The sequence below is a fragment of the Bufo bufo genome, chromosome 4 (assembly GCF_905171765.1).
Source record: "Bufo bufo chromosome 4, aBufBuf1.1, whole genome shotgun sequence".
In the NCBI taxonomy this organism is placed as follows: domain Eukaryota; kingdom Metazoa; phylum Chordata; class Amphibia; order Anura; family Bufonidae; genus Bufo; species Bufo bufo.
The window spans coordinates 465,329,137-465,346,556 of NC_053392.1; the positions used below are offsets into that span (position 1 = coordinate 465,329,137).

A 17,420-nucleotide genomic window follows, 5' to 3' on the forward strand; every position below is an offset into this window, starting at 1 on the left:
CTGGCACATGCGCATTAAACTCTCTTGTGCCTCAGCCCATAATGGAAAATGAAGTGCGCAGGCGCGGCGAATCTTGTGAACGGTGCTGGATTTCGGAATAACCTAGGGCGAGCTAGAGGGGTGAAAGGGGAGGGGTTTCATATGAAAAGCGACGAGGGGCCTGGGCATCGGACGCTTGAACGCCGCCCCTGGGCACCTTCAGAACCTAATTAACATATTGAATAAAAGTGTTTTTTAGCGAAAATAAGCGACAGACAGCTATGCGGTAAGTAGCATTTCAATATGGGGACTATAATGCAGATCATGGTGTTAGTGTTCTATAATGGTCAGTTTAGGTGAAAGACTCCCTTTAAAGACCCAACCGGTGACATACTGTATATAGTCGTACAGTGTTAGGGAAATGGTTAATTTACATATAGCCTGCACTCAGGCCTCTGTATCTGCATCACGTGCATACTAGGGTTGTTTCGGGTATCGAACTTTCAATACCAAATCGATACTTTTAGCCCTGTATCGATACGATACCGGGATTTCTTTTATCGATACTAGGCTGTGCTGCTGCACAGCCCAGTATCAGAGAACACGGATCGCGCTGCTCTCAGCGTGAGCCATGTTCCCTCAGCAGCACGGGGAGAAGAAGCAGTCTCTCCCTCCCCCTGTGCTGCTGCTGCCTCCAAAGAGAGCGCAGAGGGGCAGAGGAGGGGCTGTGGCCACTTCGCCACCAATGATAACTGGCGTTTAATACATTACAAATGCAGGCGGCAGAAACGCATCGCCGGCACCCTGCCTCTGACAGGGCGCTGCGATCCGTGGCAATTAACCCCTCAGGTGCCGCAGGTGATCAGGTTAGTGATGTCTGACTTCTATTATTTTGAAATAAAGAAAAGTATTCCAGCTCACCATGAAATCCCTCTGCACGGAACAGACTGGACCAGTCCTTAGCGTATAAACAGAAGAAAAAGTTCCAGCATCCAGGATAAAATGTTGGCAACTTCTTTATTGAACTGCGGTTACAATCCAATTAAACAGACATGATCTCCTTCCACCGCTCGGTTAACATGTTTCGAACCAGCCAGGTTCTTACTCATAACATAAGTAAGAACCTGGCTGGTGCGATTGTAACCGCAGTTCAATAAAGAAGTTGGCAACATTTTATCCTGGATGCTGGAACTTTTTCTTCTGCTATTATTTTGAACACAACTGTATATCTCACAGTGGTAAGTGTCCTCAGAACAGATATGTACGTCGTTACTAAGCCATATTTATATTATCTTAAGATGTCAGTGCAGTTTATGTGTTAGTGTTTTGTGTAAATGTGGCATCAGGAACTATCCAAATATATTTCCAGAATCTATTAGTTTGCTACTGTTAAACCTAGCTTTCTGATCCTCGGGGTTTGGTTTGCTCCAGAGAACCAACTATGTAAAGTCGGCCCTGTACTTGCAAGTGTTAAGGTTTAGGCCTTTTCTCAAATCCGGAGTGATTCTTTAAATAATAACAGCATATGTCAGGTAATAGAATGAGGTATGAGAAAAATCAACAGTAAACATCTCAAGCTAAGATTTGCCGTGGAAACAATACTATATTTTAGCAATATTGTTTAGTAAAAACAGGAATGGTAATAAGCCTAGAGCTCTTTCCATATATACACAAAGGCCTCTTCATTGCCAATATTCTAAGCAGTCAATCATATCCCTGCATGTTATGGCCACTGTAGCTGTGGGCATTGAGCATTTTATATAGTTTATACTACGCTTTCCTTTGGATTTGTTCACTTCCCATTCATGTTTCTTTATAAGAACAGACCCAGACAGAACATGCATGGGAAAAGGGCTCTAGGGCGTAATGTCACGTGGCAGAGCTTCCCCGCACTGTGCGCGTTGTTACATTTACTAGAGAATAAAAGCTTCCTTCATCTGTCACACTGAAGGACAAGCCTTTCTCAAAGGTATTGGCTTTCTCATTTTAAAAGCAAAGTAGACAATATGAGCATCTATATTTTAAAAGTCATTCTGTAACTGGAGAGTGGCACAGAGACAAAGCGATCCTGCCGAGGTGATGATAACAAAGATCACATCCCTAAACTGAATGTTGATCTAAGCAAGTGATATCTATTGCCCTTGATCAGCATTCAGCCTTTTTATTTTTAACCTTTCATGTCCAAGTAGCACTTGATTTACCATATAGTGACCTTCTAGCCTATAAACTTGGTTGACTGTACTTGCAGATGTCAGATATGCTCAGTGTGTTACATAACATGGATCTAATAAATGTCAGCACAAACTTTGAACTGAATTAGCAACCTAATTGCAATCATCATTGTAATGAAAAACATACGGTTCCACACTGCTAAACAAAGAGAAAGTGAGCGTAATCTCCCGAAAGGTTAATGGAAAGTGAATAACAAATGTTTACGTGTAAACACATCTTTGTCAACTTGCTAACTTTTCTGACTACTTTCAATAGTATCCATGGCTGAAGCACGTAGTTAGCTTGATCACGGGTCATTTATAGCCGAACAGTGCTTTAGATCTCAAATTATATGAGAAGCGCTCCTGATTGCTTGGTATTTAAGAGAGTGAGGACCTTCCTGTCTCTTTATCATTGGGATCGTATTGTAACTGAATATATAATTTGTGGGTATGAGTGATTTTCAGAAACTACTGGTTTGGACATCCATTGCCCAGTGTTTAAAGCTCCGAAAAATGTCTACACCTGGCTGGACAGAAACCTCATTAAGAGTGCTTATACATGCAGCACTTTGTGCCGCATAGCCGAGATCTGTGTAGCAAAAAAAATAATGTTTTACCACAAATAGCCTTGATTTTGCTATACAGTTTGGCTGGAAAAGGTAAAGTATATAGATTAAATGTGCTTCACCTACCCAGTCTGCATGGCTAAAAGCGGACGCCCTTGCTCTAATGACTACAGAGTTCATGAGGATTTTAACAAGTTCACTTTTAACCAACAAACGAATTGTGAACGAATTTCATTAGCAGAAATTTACTCATCTCTACAATAAAATGGAACCCTGATTCTGCAGTTTTTAAAAAAGTGTGGCCTGAAATGCTACTTGACCAAAATACCAGCCTCAGAAATGAAGGAGCACCTTGTGGATTTTGGTACCCCCATTTTTTTAGGAAGTTTTTAAGACACCATTTTAGGTTGCAGAGGCCTTGAGGTGCTAAACCATAAGAAACACCCCTATTTTGGAAACTAAACCTCTCAAGGAATTAATATATGGGTACAGTGAGCATTTTGACTCTACTTGTGTTTCATAGAATTTTTTAGAATTGGGGTATGAAAATAAAAAATGGCATGCCAACAAGAATATGTAGTTGTTTTTGTTTAAAATGTTTCATTTTTTTACAAGGGTTAACGGGAGAAAAAGCACCCCAAAAACTGTTACACCATTTCTTCTGAGTACGGCAATACTTGTAGTCATAACCTGCTGTGCCGACAGAAGGGCTGAGAAGAGGAGTGCCATTTGGCTTTTGAAACAAAGATTTTACTGCAATCTATTTACTGGAAGTATCAGTACAGTGGAAACCCCAAGAAATAACGCGATTACTTAAACTAATCCCCCCCCCCCGCGCTAAGGAAGAAGTAATAGTTTTGACCCCACAGTTTTTATAGAATTTATTAACATTGGAACGTAACATTTTTTTCAATAGTTGCTTTTCTTTTTTTTTTTTAAGGGTTACAAGGAGAAAAAGCCGTAAATAGTCTGTTACAATTTCTCCTGAAAATATCGGAATGCATACAGAAATACCCCATATGTGGTTATAACCTGTTTGGGGACACAGAAGTGCTCAAAAGTGAAGGAGCGGCATCTGGATTTTCTAACATAGAATTTGCTGAAATGGTTTATAAAAGCCATAACTTTTTTATTTTATTTTACACTTTTTTGCCAGACAAGCAGTAGCTTTTATTGGTACCACTTTGGGGTACATTTGTCTTTTTGATCACTTTTTATCAAATTTTTTGGGGAGGTGAGGTGGGCAACAATTGCAATTCTGCCAGTGTTTTCATTTTTATTTTTTATGGGGCTCACAAATATATTAAATATATACAGTACAGACCAAAAGTTTGGACACACCTTCTCATTCAAAGAGTTTTCTTTATTTTCATGACTATGAAGGCATCAAAACTATGAATTAACACATGTGGAATTATATACATAACAAACAAGTGTGAAACAACTGAAAATATGTCATATTCTAGGTTCTTCAAAGTAGCCACCTTTTGCTTTGATTACTGCTTTGCACACTCTTGGCATTCTCTTGATGAGCTTCAAGAGGTAGTCCCCTGAAATGGTCTTCCAACAGTCTTGAAGGAGTTCCCAGAGATGCTTAGCACTTGTTGGCCCTTTTGCCTTCACTCTGCGGTCCAGCTCACCCCAAACCATCTCGATTGGGTTCAGGTCCGGTGACTGTGGAGGCCAGGTCATCTGGCGCAGCACCCCATCACTCTCCTTCATGGTCAAATAGCCCTTACTTTCAAAGTTTTCCCAATTTTTTGGCTGACTGACTGACCTTCATTTCTTAAAGTAATGATGGCCACTCGTTTCTCTTTACTTAGCTGCTTTTTTCTTGCCATAAAACAAATTCTAACAGTCTATTCAGTACGACTATCAGCTGTGTATCCACCTGACTTCTCCTCAACGCAACTGATGGTCCCAACCCCATTTATAAGGCAAGAAATCCCACTTATTAAACCTGACAGGGCACACCTGTGAAGTGAAAACCATTTCAGGGGACTACCTCTTGAAGCTCATCAAGAGAATGCCAAGAGTGTGCAAAGCAGTAATCAAAGCAAAAGGTGGCTACTTTGAAGAACCTAGAATATGACATATTTTCAGTTGTTTCACACTTGTTTGTTAGGTATATAATTCCACATGTGTTAATTCATAGTTTTGATGCCTTCTGTGTGAATCTACAATTTTCATAGTCATGAAAATAAAGAAAACTCTTTGAATGAGAAGATGTGTCCAAACTTTTGGTCTGTACTGTATATTAGAACTTATTCTGAAGGTTGATACAATTTTGGCGATACTAAATATGTTTTTTTTTTATCATGTTTCACTACTTTTGCATCTTAAACTTATTTCTTTTATTAAAAATCAGCTGCATTTTGCATCTCCATATACGAACATTCATAACACACTTGTTTTTCTGCAAACAAAGCTGTCTGATAGCTTGTTTTTTATGGGATGGGCTGCAGGTTTTATTGGTAACATTTTGGGGTACCTATAAATTTTTGAGCGCTTTTTATTAAATTTTTTGGGAGATGAGGTGGGCAAAATTGCACCATGTGTTATTTATGATATGATATTTTTATTTTGCTGGTTGATATGAATATGACCATACCAAATTTATAAAGTTATTTTATGTTTTACTTTTGTATTATAAAATTACTTTCTTTCTTTTTTTTTGCATTTCTATATCTAACACCCATAACTTATCTCCGTTAATGTAGATGTGTGAGGGCTTGTTTTTTTCCGGGGACAGACTGTACTTTTATTGGTACCATTTTGGAGTACATATGACTTTTTGATTGTTTTTTATATCATTTTTTGTGAGTGACAAAAACAGCAATTCCATTTACTGCCTGAGATAAGTAACATGATCCTTTTTCTAGATCAGGTTGTAATGGACATGGGGATACCAATTATGTGTAGTGTAAACAAGAAAAAGCTATTTCTTTTTACTTGAATTTTTTTTTCAGTTTTTTTTTTTATTTTTCAGTTTTCTTTGGTACCATTTGGGGACTTGAACAAATAGAGGTCTGTTCACTTGCACAATACACTGCAATATTCATTTATTGCAGTGTATTATACTTGTCAGTTTTACATTGGGCCTGGTAGGCTTTGTTAAATAGCAGGCCAGAAGCTGTCGTAGGAAGCACCGGGACCCTGCGACTGTTTTGCCGGGGCCCGATTGAGAGAGGGAGATTGCTCCCTCTAAACTCCTTAGATGCCATGGTTGTTACTGCCTGTAACATCTAAGGGGTTAAATGGCCGGGATCGGCCCGTTTAAGCAGGATGTCAGCAGTATGTTGCAGCAGACACCTGTTGCTGATGGCGATGGCTTACAATGCCACATATTTACAGCTTGATGCAGGAAGGGGTTAATAATAGGTGACTAATGCAGATAAAGCAACGGAATGAACTGCTAGTAGCTGTAAATCAGTTTATGCAGCGAGTACAGGAGATTCTTATGCGTCGTCTACATTGCACACATGTACCATAAAAATAAAATTAAGTTGCCCTCACCTGGTATCCAAAGCAGCAGCTCAATCTGCAGCAGGTAAAAGACAGTACAGATTGTGTAGTACCACACTGTAATGTAGAGAGGCGGGACTAGAAAGCCAGCCAGTACATGCACTTTACTAGCACAGGTTTTTAAAAATTAAATGCTGATGTATCACCTATATGAGGGGCCTAAGCATAAGGGGGGTCATTATAGGGGTTGGATAACCCCTTTAATGCTGCACAACTTTAATATATGGAATATACGGTAATATGTTTTATTGACTGTCTAGGTACTGTAACATGGTACACATCAAGAAATGTACTTGTATTAATATATATTCTATCTGTTTCTAGGGGAAGCTCGATTGACTCCTGAAGACTTTGCCAGGGCTCAGAAATACTGCAAATATGCAGGTAGTGCTTTACAGTATGAAGATGTAGACACTGCCGTAGAGAACCTCCAGAAAGCCTTGAAGCTGCTCACTAGTGGCAAAGAATGATGATACCATGTTCTCCATCCGGCCTGCAGGAACACTATACAGTAATTCCACACGTGCTGTGATACCCCTGGTCTTGTGGATTAAACGCCAATGATGACTTCAATTTTTTTATCCTCTGAGAGCGTTGCTTAAAATTGGTATTTCTAAGTCGGCAATTACATGATGCTAAAACATTAAAAAGTTTACATAAACTGGGTGATATTTCTTTGAAGGCTTTGTAAAGTGCAGTGTGGAATCTGATTCAATTTCTAGGAGCAATGAAATCTTTCTCTATAAGCACTCCGTTATACAATGCTTACACAACATTGTTACACATAAATCATATTAATGAACAAGACAATAGCTTTAAATAAATTCAATATTACTAAGGGCAGCCTTAGGACCAGTCTTTTACACCCAGGCAAGTTTTGTCTATATTCCATTAAAATATGATTATGCTATAGTAAGACATCCTAAAAATACATAAGGATAAGGAAAGGTCCCCTATCAACTTTTGTAAGGGTACTAGCACTGCATTTGTAGTTCTTGATCTTCTTAACACAATAAAAAAAAATCCTCTGATACACAAAATAAAAATATACGACCACTTCTTCACTTATTTTCCCTCAGTTCTATTTTGACTCCTATTACAATTAAAACAGAAAAATACATAAAGATATCTCATTGTCTGGCTCATTATCTTGTACCTGGCTGTTAGACAACAGGCTGCAGCAGGAGTCTCCTTGTGTTAATCCCCACCCCATAGCTAGGTGCACCCCTTCATTTGGTTAGCGGAAGATAGAGCACATCAGTAAGGGCTCTTTCACACCTGCGTTATTGTCTTCCGGCATAGAGTTCCGTCGTCGGGGCTCTATGCCGGAAGAATCCTGATCAGGATTATCCTAATGCATTCTGAATGGAGAGTAATCCGTTCAGGATGCATCAGGATGTCTTCAGTTCCGGTACGGAACGTTTGTTGGCCAGAGAAAATACCGCAGCATGCTGCGCTTTTTGCTCCGGCCAAAAATCCGGAACACTTGCCGCAAGGCCGGATCCGGAATTAATGCCCATTGAAAGGCATTGATCCGGATCCGGCCTTAAGCTAAACGTCGTTTCGGCGCATTGCCGGAGCCGACATTTAGCTTTTTCAGAGTGGTTACCATGGCTGCCGGGACGCTAAAGTCCTGACAGCCATGGTAAGTGTAGCGGGGAGCGGGGGAGCAGTGTACTTACCGTCCGTGCGGCTCCCGGGGCGCTCCAGAGTGACGTCAGGGCGCCCCAAGCGCATGGATCACGTGATCGCATGGATCACGTCATCCATGCGCATGGGGCGCTCTGACGTCATTCTGGAGCGCCCCGGGAGCCGCACGGACTGTAAGTATACCGCTCCCCGCTCCTACTATGGCAACCAGGACTTTAATAGCGTCCTGGGTGCCATAGTAACACTGAAAGCATTTGGAAGACGGTTCCGTCTTCAAATGCTTTCAGTACACTTGCGTTTTTCCGGATCCGGCAGGCACCTCTGGCAACGGAAGTGCATGCCGGATCCCAACAACGCAAGTGTGAAAGAGTGATTAACACCTTTGTTCACTGAAGTATTTTGTAAAAGATTGTATGTGTCAGGGTCATGCAAAAATACTCTGAACTAACAGTAAGCAGATCTCATTTCTAGGTTTAGTGTCCCTTTACAATGCTATAACTTAGTTGAAGGGGGCATTTCAGTGAGTTTGGAGGAATGTTGTAATGAAAGGTCAGGAGCAATTGAGCTAACCAATATTGCTAGTGCGAATGGTTTTCCTCCTAACATGACACTACCACCTCCATGAAACTTATTTTATGGATGTGTGAATGGTTTATTTTACTCTACTTCAGCTGAACCTTTTTGTATGTGAAGCCTTCACTAAACTTTTCCAATGACTTTTATTGGCAGGGGTACCATAGTTTAGACCATTTTAGCTTTTATGAAGCAAATGGTTTCTGAAATTGTCATTACAAATGCATGGCTTTAAATGCATGTATCTGTTAGATATGATTTAGAATAAATTGATATGAAATAAAGATTCTTTTTAATGTCTCAATGTTTTATTTAAATTTCTAAAACCATTACCATATGCTTGTATCCTGATAATGGACGCAATTTACCGTATGTAATTTATCTACTGGCTGGGCTCGCCGCAAGACCTCAAAACACTGGAGGGCATTTCGGTGGCATATTTTTCTAGAAAAATCTTATGCAGCACCAAAACGTTGCAAACCCTTTTAAAGTGACCTTTTTTATGTTATTCCCCTACGGTATTAATCTTAAGGAACTTTGGAAATTTTAAGTTTTTTTTTTTCATGCGTTTGTATATTTTACACAAATAAAACCTGCTATACAAAATATGGCTAAAATGAATACCTAGATTTTTTTTAAATAAAAAAGTGTGTATGTTTGTATATTTTATACACCCAAATTCCACTATACTATTGCTAAAACTAATAAATATATATACATGTAATAGATTTTTTTCTATTTAAATTTTTTTATGAAAAAGGGCCGGATTGTTTGTATAGGTGAGTATGTAGTAACATAGTACATAAGGCCGAAAAAAGACATTTGTCCATCCAGTTCGGCCTGTCATCCTGCAAGTTGATCCAAAGGAAGGCAAAAAAAAAACTGTGAGTTAGAAGCCATTTTTCCCCACTTTAGGGGAATAAAAAATTCCTTCCCGACTCTAATCAGGCAATCAGAATAACTCCCTGGATCAACGACCCCTCTCTAGTAGCTATAGCCTGTAATATTATTACACTCCAGAAATACATCCAGGCCCCTCTTGAATTCCTTTATTGTACTCACCATCACCACCTCCTCAGGCAGAGAGTTCCATAGTCTCACTGCTCTTACCGTGAAGAATACTCTTCTATGTTTGTGTACAAACCTTCTTTTCTCCAGACGCATAGAGTCTGCTATACTATTGCTAATACTAGTAACTATTGCTATAACTTAAAGTTTTATGTATTTCTCGTTTTATTATTATTTTTTATTTATTCTTTACTTTTTATTTACTTATTTTTTAAGTGAATTAATCCTTTCCTACCACAGTCAAGGCAAGAAGAGATTAATTGCCAGCCTGCAGGCTGACAGTTCATTTTATAGCCAACGGGTGGCGCACTTACATAACAAAAAGTACTCTCTGCCGGTTTTTAGATTTTGCAATGTAATAGATGCTTGTTGCAGAGCGCTACAAGTATCTATTACTGCCTAACCGATCCCTCTGGCCACAGCACATCTCCCTTTGACTGTAGCTGACTAATAACAGCACAGTCAAAGCGATCTGCAGCGGCACGGGCGGCCGGCAGATTGTGATGTAACCCAACGTTTTTATAGGTTGAATTACAGATCAGAGCCTACCACTGTGACATATAAAGTTGTGCAGTGGTAGGCAAGTGGTTAACATGCCCCTATGCTCATATTATCTTTTCTAGGGGTACCATCATTTTTGCCAGTTTTAGTAGTTTGTTTTTAGAAATTATTCTGTTGAACCACAATTTAAAAGCAATGTCTGATTTTCATTACTTTTGTCAGTTTATTTCAGTGACCATTATGGGTTTTTCTTGAACGGAAGGGTACCAACAATTTTTTCCATGTGTACATCTTAGTCATTGTTGAGTGATGAATATAATTAAAGGGAATGTATATTCAGAAAATGACTTATTTGGGCTGCCCAGAGTAGGAGGTTGTTGACCCCCAGGCATACCTGTGTCCGCGATTGCAGACAAAAATAGGACAAGCTCTATGTTTTCCGCGGACCCGTGGAACAGAACCACGGAGGCGGACAGCAAACTGTGTGCTGTCTGCATCTTTTGCGGCCCTTTGAAATGAATGGGTCCACACCCGTTCCGCAAAATTGCGGAACCGATGCAGACTCATTCATACGGCAATCTGGGCATGAGCCCTTATTGAGATAAAACTTTACTTTTACTATTTATGCTAAGAGAAAATACAAGTGTGAACCATTAACCTCTTCCTGACATATGACGTAATAGTACGTCATGGCGGCAGGTGCGTTCCCGCATTTTGACATACTATTACGTCATGGTGATCGGGCGGGCACCTGCTGTATCCACCGGCATCGCTGTAGAAGCTGATGCCAACAGATTAACCCTTTCTAGTCCGCGATCAGCGCTGACCGCGGCATAAAAGGGATATGCGGCGGGTGAGGGAACCCATCGGGTCCCCGCGCTGCTGTGGCATGGACCCGATGGATGAGAAGGCAGCCCGATGCTGTGCAGAGGCTGCCCAATGCCTTGCACGGCATCAGGACCTGCCTTCTATGGGTGCCCAGGAGATTCAGCCTCGGACTGGGTCTCCTAGGCAACCTGTTAGTGTATTACACAGTGTAATACACTAACAGGCAATGCATTACAATACAGATAAAAACCGTAAAAAAAAAATATATATATATAGAAACTGTTTAAAAAAGCTATTTTTGTCACCTTACATCACAAAAAGTGCAACACCAAGTGATCAAAAAGGCGTATGCCCCCCAAAATGGTACCAATAAAACCGTCACCTCATCCCGCAAAAAAGAGCCCCTACCTAAGACAATCGTCCAAAAAAATTTAAAAAACTATAGTTCTCAGAACACGGAGACACTAAAACATAATTTTTTTTGTTTGTGTTAAAGCGAAATAAATAAACAAAAGTATACATATTAGGTATCGCCGCGTCCGTAACAACCAGCTCTATAAAAATATCAGATGACTTAATCCCTCAGTTCAACACAGTAAAAAAATTTAAATGGTGCCCAAAAAAGCAATTTTTTGTCACCTTACATCACAAAAATTGCAACACCAAGCGATCAAAAAGGCGTATGCCTCACCCCGCAAAAAATGATACCCTGCCTAAGACAATCGCCTAAAAAATAAAAACTTGACTCTCAGACAATGGAGACACTAAAATATGATATTTTTTTTTGTTGCTTCACAAATGCTGTTATTGTTAGATATCGCCATGTCCGTAACAACCTAACTCATGTGAACACCGTAAAAAACTATCATCTCATCCCGCAAAAATGAGCCCTACCTAAGACAATCGGTCAAAAAATTTAAATGCTATGGCTCTCAGACTATGGAGACACTAAAACATAATTATTTTTTTTTGTTTCAAAAATGCTATTGTGTAAAACTTAAATAAGAAAAAGTATACATATTAAGTATTGACACGTACATAATGACCTGCTCTATAGAAATATCACGTGACCTAACCCCTCAGGTGAACTCTGTAAAATTAAATAAATAAAAACTGTGCCAAAACAACAAATTTTTTTTGGTCACTTTGCCTCATAAAGTGTAATAATGTACCCAAAAATGGTACCAATAAAAAACAACTCTTCCAGCAAAAAATGAGCCCCTGCACAAGACAATTCGCAGAAAAATTTAAAAAATATGGCGTTCAGAAAATGGAGACACAAAAACATATTTTTTTAAAATGCTTTATTATGTAAAACTGAAACAAAGAAAGTAGACATATTTGATATCACTATGTCTGTAGCAATCTGCTCTATAAAAATAGCGCATGATCTAACCTGTCAGATGAACGTTGTAAAAAATAAAAACAGTGCCAAAACAGCCATTTTTTGGTGACCTTGCCTCACAAAAAACATAATATAGAGCGATTTAAAAATCATATGTACCCCAAAATAGTACCAATAAAACTGTCACCTTATCCCCTAGTTTCCAAAATGGGGTCACTTTTGGGAGTTTCTACTGTAGGGGTGCATCAGGGGGCTTCAAATGGGACATGGTGTCTAAAAACCAGTCCAACAAAATCTGCCTTCCAAAAACCATGCGGCAGTCCTTTCCTTCTGCGCCCTTACATCAGTTTACGACCACATGTGGGGTGTTTCTGTAAACCTCAGAATCAAGGTAATAAATGTTGAGTTTTTTTTGGCTGTTAACCCTCAACGTGTTAAAGAAAAAAAAATATTAAAATGGAAAATCTGCCAAAAAAGTAAAATTTTGAAATTTTATCTCCATTTTTCTTTAATTCTGGTGAACACCTAAAGGGTTAATAAAGTTTGTAAAATCAGTTTTCAGTAACTTGAGGGGTGTAGTTTCTACAATGGGGTCATTTATGGGTGGTTTCTATTATGTAAGCCCCTTAAAGTGACTTCAGACCTGAACTGGTCCTTAAAAAGTGGGTTTTGGAAACTTTCTTAAAATTTTTTAGAATTGCTTCTAACATTCTAAGCCTTCTAACGTCCCCAAAAAAGAAAATTACATTTACTAAATGATGCCAACATAAAGTAGACATATGGGGAATGTTAAGTAATAAATATTTTATGAGGTATCGCTTTCTGTTTTAAAAGCAGAGAAATGTAAATTTTGAAAATTGCAAATTTTTCCATAAATAAAGGTGAAATATATTGACTCAAATTTATGAATTTGTACAATGTGTCACGACAAAACAGTTTCAGAATGGCTTGGATAAATAAAAGCGTTCCAAAGTTATTACCACATAATGTGACATGTCAGATTTGCAAAAAATGGCCCGGGGTAGAAGGGGTTAAAACTATCAGCTATCACTCTGTTATGGTATACAGATCACGTCTGTCATCTGATAGGATATTGGAGTGAGGTGTTGGCTCAAAGCGCACATGAAATTCTGGTGGGTGGTGGATTTTGGGGTGAATTTATAGGTATCTAGATTAGCGAATATGTCCCAGGTCTAGTGGTCTCAGTGTAGTTTGGCTGCAGGCTACTTTTTGGATTCATCCGAAGTAGCAGAGGAGTACTCGATTTTGTGAGTACTCGCTTTAGTCAGCAGTCATACATAGGTAGGGAGAGTGACCTCTTTCACTGCTGCGGTCTCCCCTTGCTCTTTTCTTGCACCCCTAAAAAAAGAATGGGGAGAAAACACACTAAAGTTGCCCACAGAACTTCTATCAAGAGGTAGATTCTGTAGTTCTGTTAGTTAGCAAGCACTCTCCTGTGCCAGAGGTAAAATAGCGGTTCACTGCCTAAAAAAAGATGCCCTCCCTATATGTTTCACCAGCGCATTGGAGGAAACACTTATAAACACAGGGAGAACATACAAACTCTGCGGTTGAATTCAAACCTAGGACCCCAGCGCTGTAACCACTGAGCCACCGTGCTGCCCCAGACAATGCTGGGGCCTGCATCATGTCATGTCATGCCACTAATGCCTGAGGGTCAGTTTTCATGTACTCACTTTCCACACAGTTGAATTTATTTATTTTTTTCTTTGGGGGGGGGGGCGGTGCTTTAAATTTCTTTAAGGCACAGCATAAATGTACATGATTTCTGCCTCAAACTGATATTTTCTCACAGTTAAGGCAATGTTGCGTCCTGCATTATGCCACTGCCATTAATTCCTGAGGTTCAGTTTGCGTGAGGGGGGAACACTGTTGAAATGTTAAAATGTATTTTTGGGGGGTGGTTAATGGTTGAAATTTTTATTTTATTTTTTGGGAGGGTGAGGGGTTAAATTTCATGAGGCAGCATAAATGTACATGATTACTGTATTAATACAGAAGTCTTCTCACAGTCCAGGCAGGCTGCCGGTGTCCCATCTCGCCTCTCTTGCTTTCTGTCTGTACTTACGAACAGCTGATGCATGCTGCGGCCTGCATAATGTCACTTGCCAACCATAATGTTCTCTCGACAATTATATATATTTTTTTCTCATAACACTGTGTGTATTTAGACATCATCTGGCCCTGATCAGGGTTTTTTGAAATCTTTGGAATATGAAAAACGTGCCAGTGTGGTGTCTTCTTTAACACACTGTATGATAACACCATCAAATATGCGTTTACCCATAGCTATGTATGCCAGTGTCACTCAGCTATAATTTACTGTTGCTGCCATTGCGTTCCACAGCTTAGGGAGGGGTGAATAAATAAGATAACAAGAAAAGAGATAACAAGTTTTTCAATACGCCTACCCAACGGCACTAAGCAGGAGGATACCCCGCCTCCCAGGGACAGGAAACAATGTGGAGAAACAAAGGTTTAAAAGCCTCCTTTACTTTTAATTGTCCAGTTGTTTCCTGTCCCTTGGGATGAAGTGGAGAAATGTGGCAGTGGTTCCCTCCTGCTTAGGATCTCGCTCAGCCCTTGTGTCAGTTGCCCTGACCTGTTTCAGGAGGGCTGATGCAGGGCGACCGGGATGAGATGAGGATCCCTCTGTCTGCCTAAGCCCTGCGTGTGGCAGGCAGCTCTGGGCATTTTCTGCCCTTTCTGGTAAGGTTCCTGGGGGAGGGAGCCGTCATAGCGTCGCTCCACGGCCGGAGTCTCTCGATACTAGGTCACGTGGGTCATGTGCGCCGGTGTCCCACGTGACATTAAGTTCAGAATAAATGCAGGCTCAGCACTGGGAATGGCGTTCTTCATAGGCGTTCTCCATTAGTGGAAGCAAGCAGCCATGTCTTTTCCTACAGAGAAATCTGCTGATCCTCCAAAGGCCCTCAGCCCGGTAAGCCTCCTCCTGGGTGAATTTTTTGTGGTGAAGGTTCCCCTTATTTTTTAACTAGCCCCTTGCTAAGGGAGTTAATTCTTTATTGGAGGGCAGAGATGCCAGCAAAAGTGGGGCATCCTTACTAAAGAATAAATGTGCCATTTTCAAAAAGTAGTTAGCCGTTGATGTTAAAAAAACACTTTGTCAAAAGTGTACTGATACGATCATGTATGAGGAAGCCCCATCTCTGGTGGATAGCCTAAAGTCTCTTATAAAAGAGGAACTTATCTCCGCCATTGAAGCAAAGATGGCTGTAATCCCTCAGAAGCCATCTACTTCCAGATCTAATCTGGAAGCACACTTTGATGTTGATTTTGACTTCAAAATTTCATCAGGTTCAGACTCTGCTTCTTCAGATGAGTCTGGCAGACCCTTGTGTTCCGTTTAAGAACTAATCTTTACTGAAGTCCATCAGGGCTACCATGAATATTGAGGAGTCCAGAGAGACTCCTTCCATTCAGGACCAAATGTTTAAAGGTCTAGGGCAGTGTTGGCGAACCTATGGCACGGGTGCCAGAGGTGGCACTCAGAGCCCTCTCTGTGGGCACCCACACCCTGGAAAAAGTCTATGGTGTACCAATATGCCTTAGACTTTTCCTGCCATTCATCAGTGCAGGGCGCACTATGAACAGCACAGGCAGCGCATTGATTGTAGGCAGGCTATTATAGCTAAATGATAAAGTACATGGAAGATATACTATATTGGACTGTTGTATTCAGGGTAAATTGCCGTGTTGGCACTTTACGATAAATAAGTGGGTTTTGGGTTACAGTTTGGGCACTCAGTCTTAAAAAGGTTCACCATCACTGGTCTGGGGGATAGGAAGAAACGAGTATTTCCTGTTCATGAAAGCATTAAAAAATTAATCGCAGACGAGTGGAAAGACCCAGAGAAAAGATCAGGAGTCTCAAGGATTTTTAAGAAAAAATATCCGTTTAGTGAGTCCAATTCAGCCCAGTTGGATAAGACTCCAAGAGTTGATGCCCCTATAGCTAGAATCTCTAAAAGATCCTCCCTACCTTTTGAGGACGTGGGCCTTTTACGAGATTTTATGGATAAAAAAAATGAGTCAATTCTTAAAATATCTTGGGAGACCTGTACCCCCATGTTAAGACCCAGCATTGCAACCACTTACTGCCAGAACCCTTTCTTTGTGGCTGTCTCAACTAGAGGAACATTTAGTTTCGGGAACACCCAGCGAGGATATTTTAATCTTCTGCCTGTTCTAAAATAGGCTACAAATTTTTTATCAGACGCTTCGGCAGATTTAGTTAAGCTTTCTGCCAGGTCGGAGGCCCTGTCTAATTCCGCCAGAAGATCCATTTGGTTGAGATCTTGGGCAGGGGATAATACTTCTAAAAGCAGGCTGTGTAGTTTCCCCTGTGAAGGGGACAGACTCTTCGGGTCAGTACTAGATGATATCTTAGATAAAGCATCTGATAGAAAGAAAGGGTTTCCATCAGAATCTAGATTTTTCCACCAACGCCACTCCTTTCGTAACAAAAGAAAGGATAGGCCTGATCAAAAGAAAAGGGAGTGTTCAGGCTCCTGGCAGCCCACGAAAGGTAGATGTAGGGGTTTCCTGTTTAACCTGGACAAATCCACAAAACAATCCGGCCAATGACGCCAAGGACCCGGTGGGGGGAACATTAAGAAGTTTTGTTTCTGCATGGGAAGGTATTTCAAGATCCCGCTGGATTCTAGATTTAATTCTAGAAAGGTTCCTGCTAAACAAAAAAACTAAAAGAAGACAAGCAATATCTTCTAGAGTCACAGATTTTGACATTACTAAAAAAGGAAGTAATTGTTCCAGTACCGCCAGATCAGAAAGGGAAAGGGGTTTTACTCCACAATCTTTCTAGTGAAGAAGCCAAACTACACTTTCAGAGCCATAATAACCCTGAAGGGTCTCAACAGGCATATCACATACAAAAAAATTCAAGATGGAAACAGTCAAATCAACAATCGATCTATTACCTCAGGACTGATAACTCTAGCTTTAGCAGACGCCTACTACCATGTCCCCATACATAGAGATTATTAAAAATACCTACGGTATGTTTTGCAATCTATCTAGAAAATTGCTTAGTTCACCTACAATTTCAAGTCCTCCTTTTCGGTCTGTCATCTGCTCTCAGAATTTTTACAAAGCTCATGGTGGAGGTCT

At 40.3% G+C, this 17,420-nt stretch overlaps 1 protein-coding gene across 1 annotated transcript in view; it reads left to right on the plus strand.

Moving 5' to 3' along the window:
* VTA1 (vesicle trafficking 1) overlaps window positions 1–6,944 on the plus strand; it is a 270,605-nt gene extending 263,661 nt beyond the window's left edge. The window contains exon 8 of the mRNA XM_040429478.1: window positions 6,608–6,944. Within this exon, the coding sequence (XP_040285412.1) occupies window positions 6,608–6,753 (146 nt within the window). The 3' untranslated portion in view covers window positions 6,754–6,944. The remainder of the gene's footprint in view (window positions 1–6,607) is intronic.
* Window positions 6,945–17,420: the final 10,476 nt, after the last annotated feature.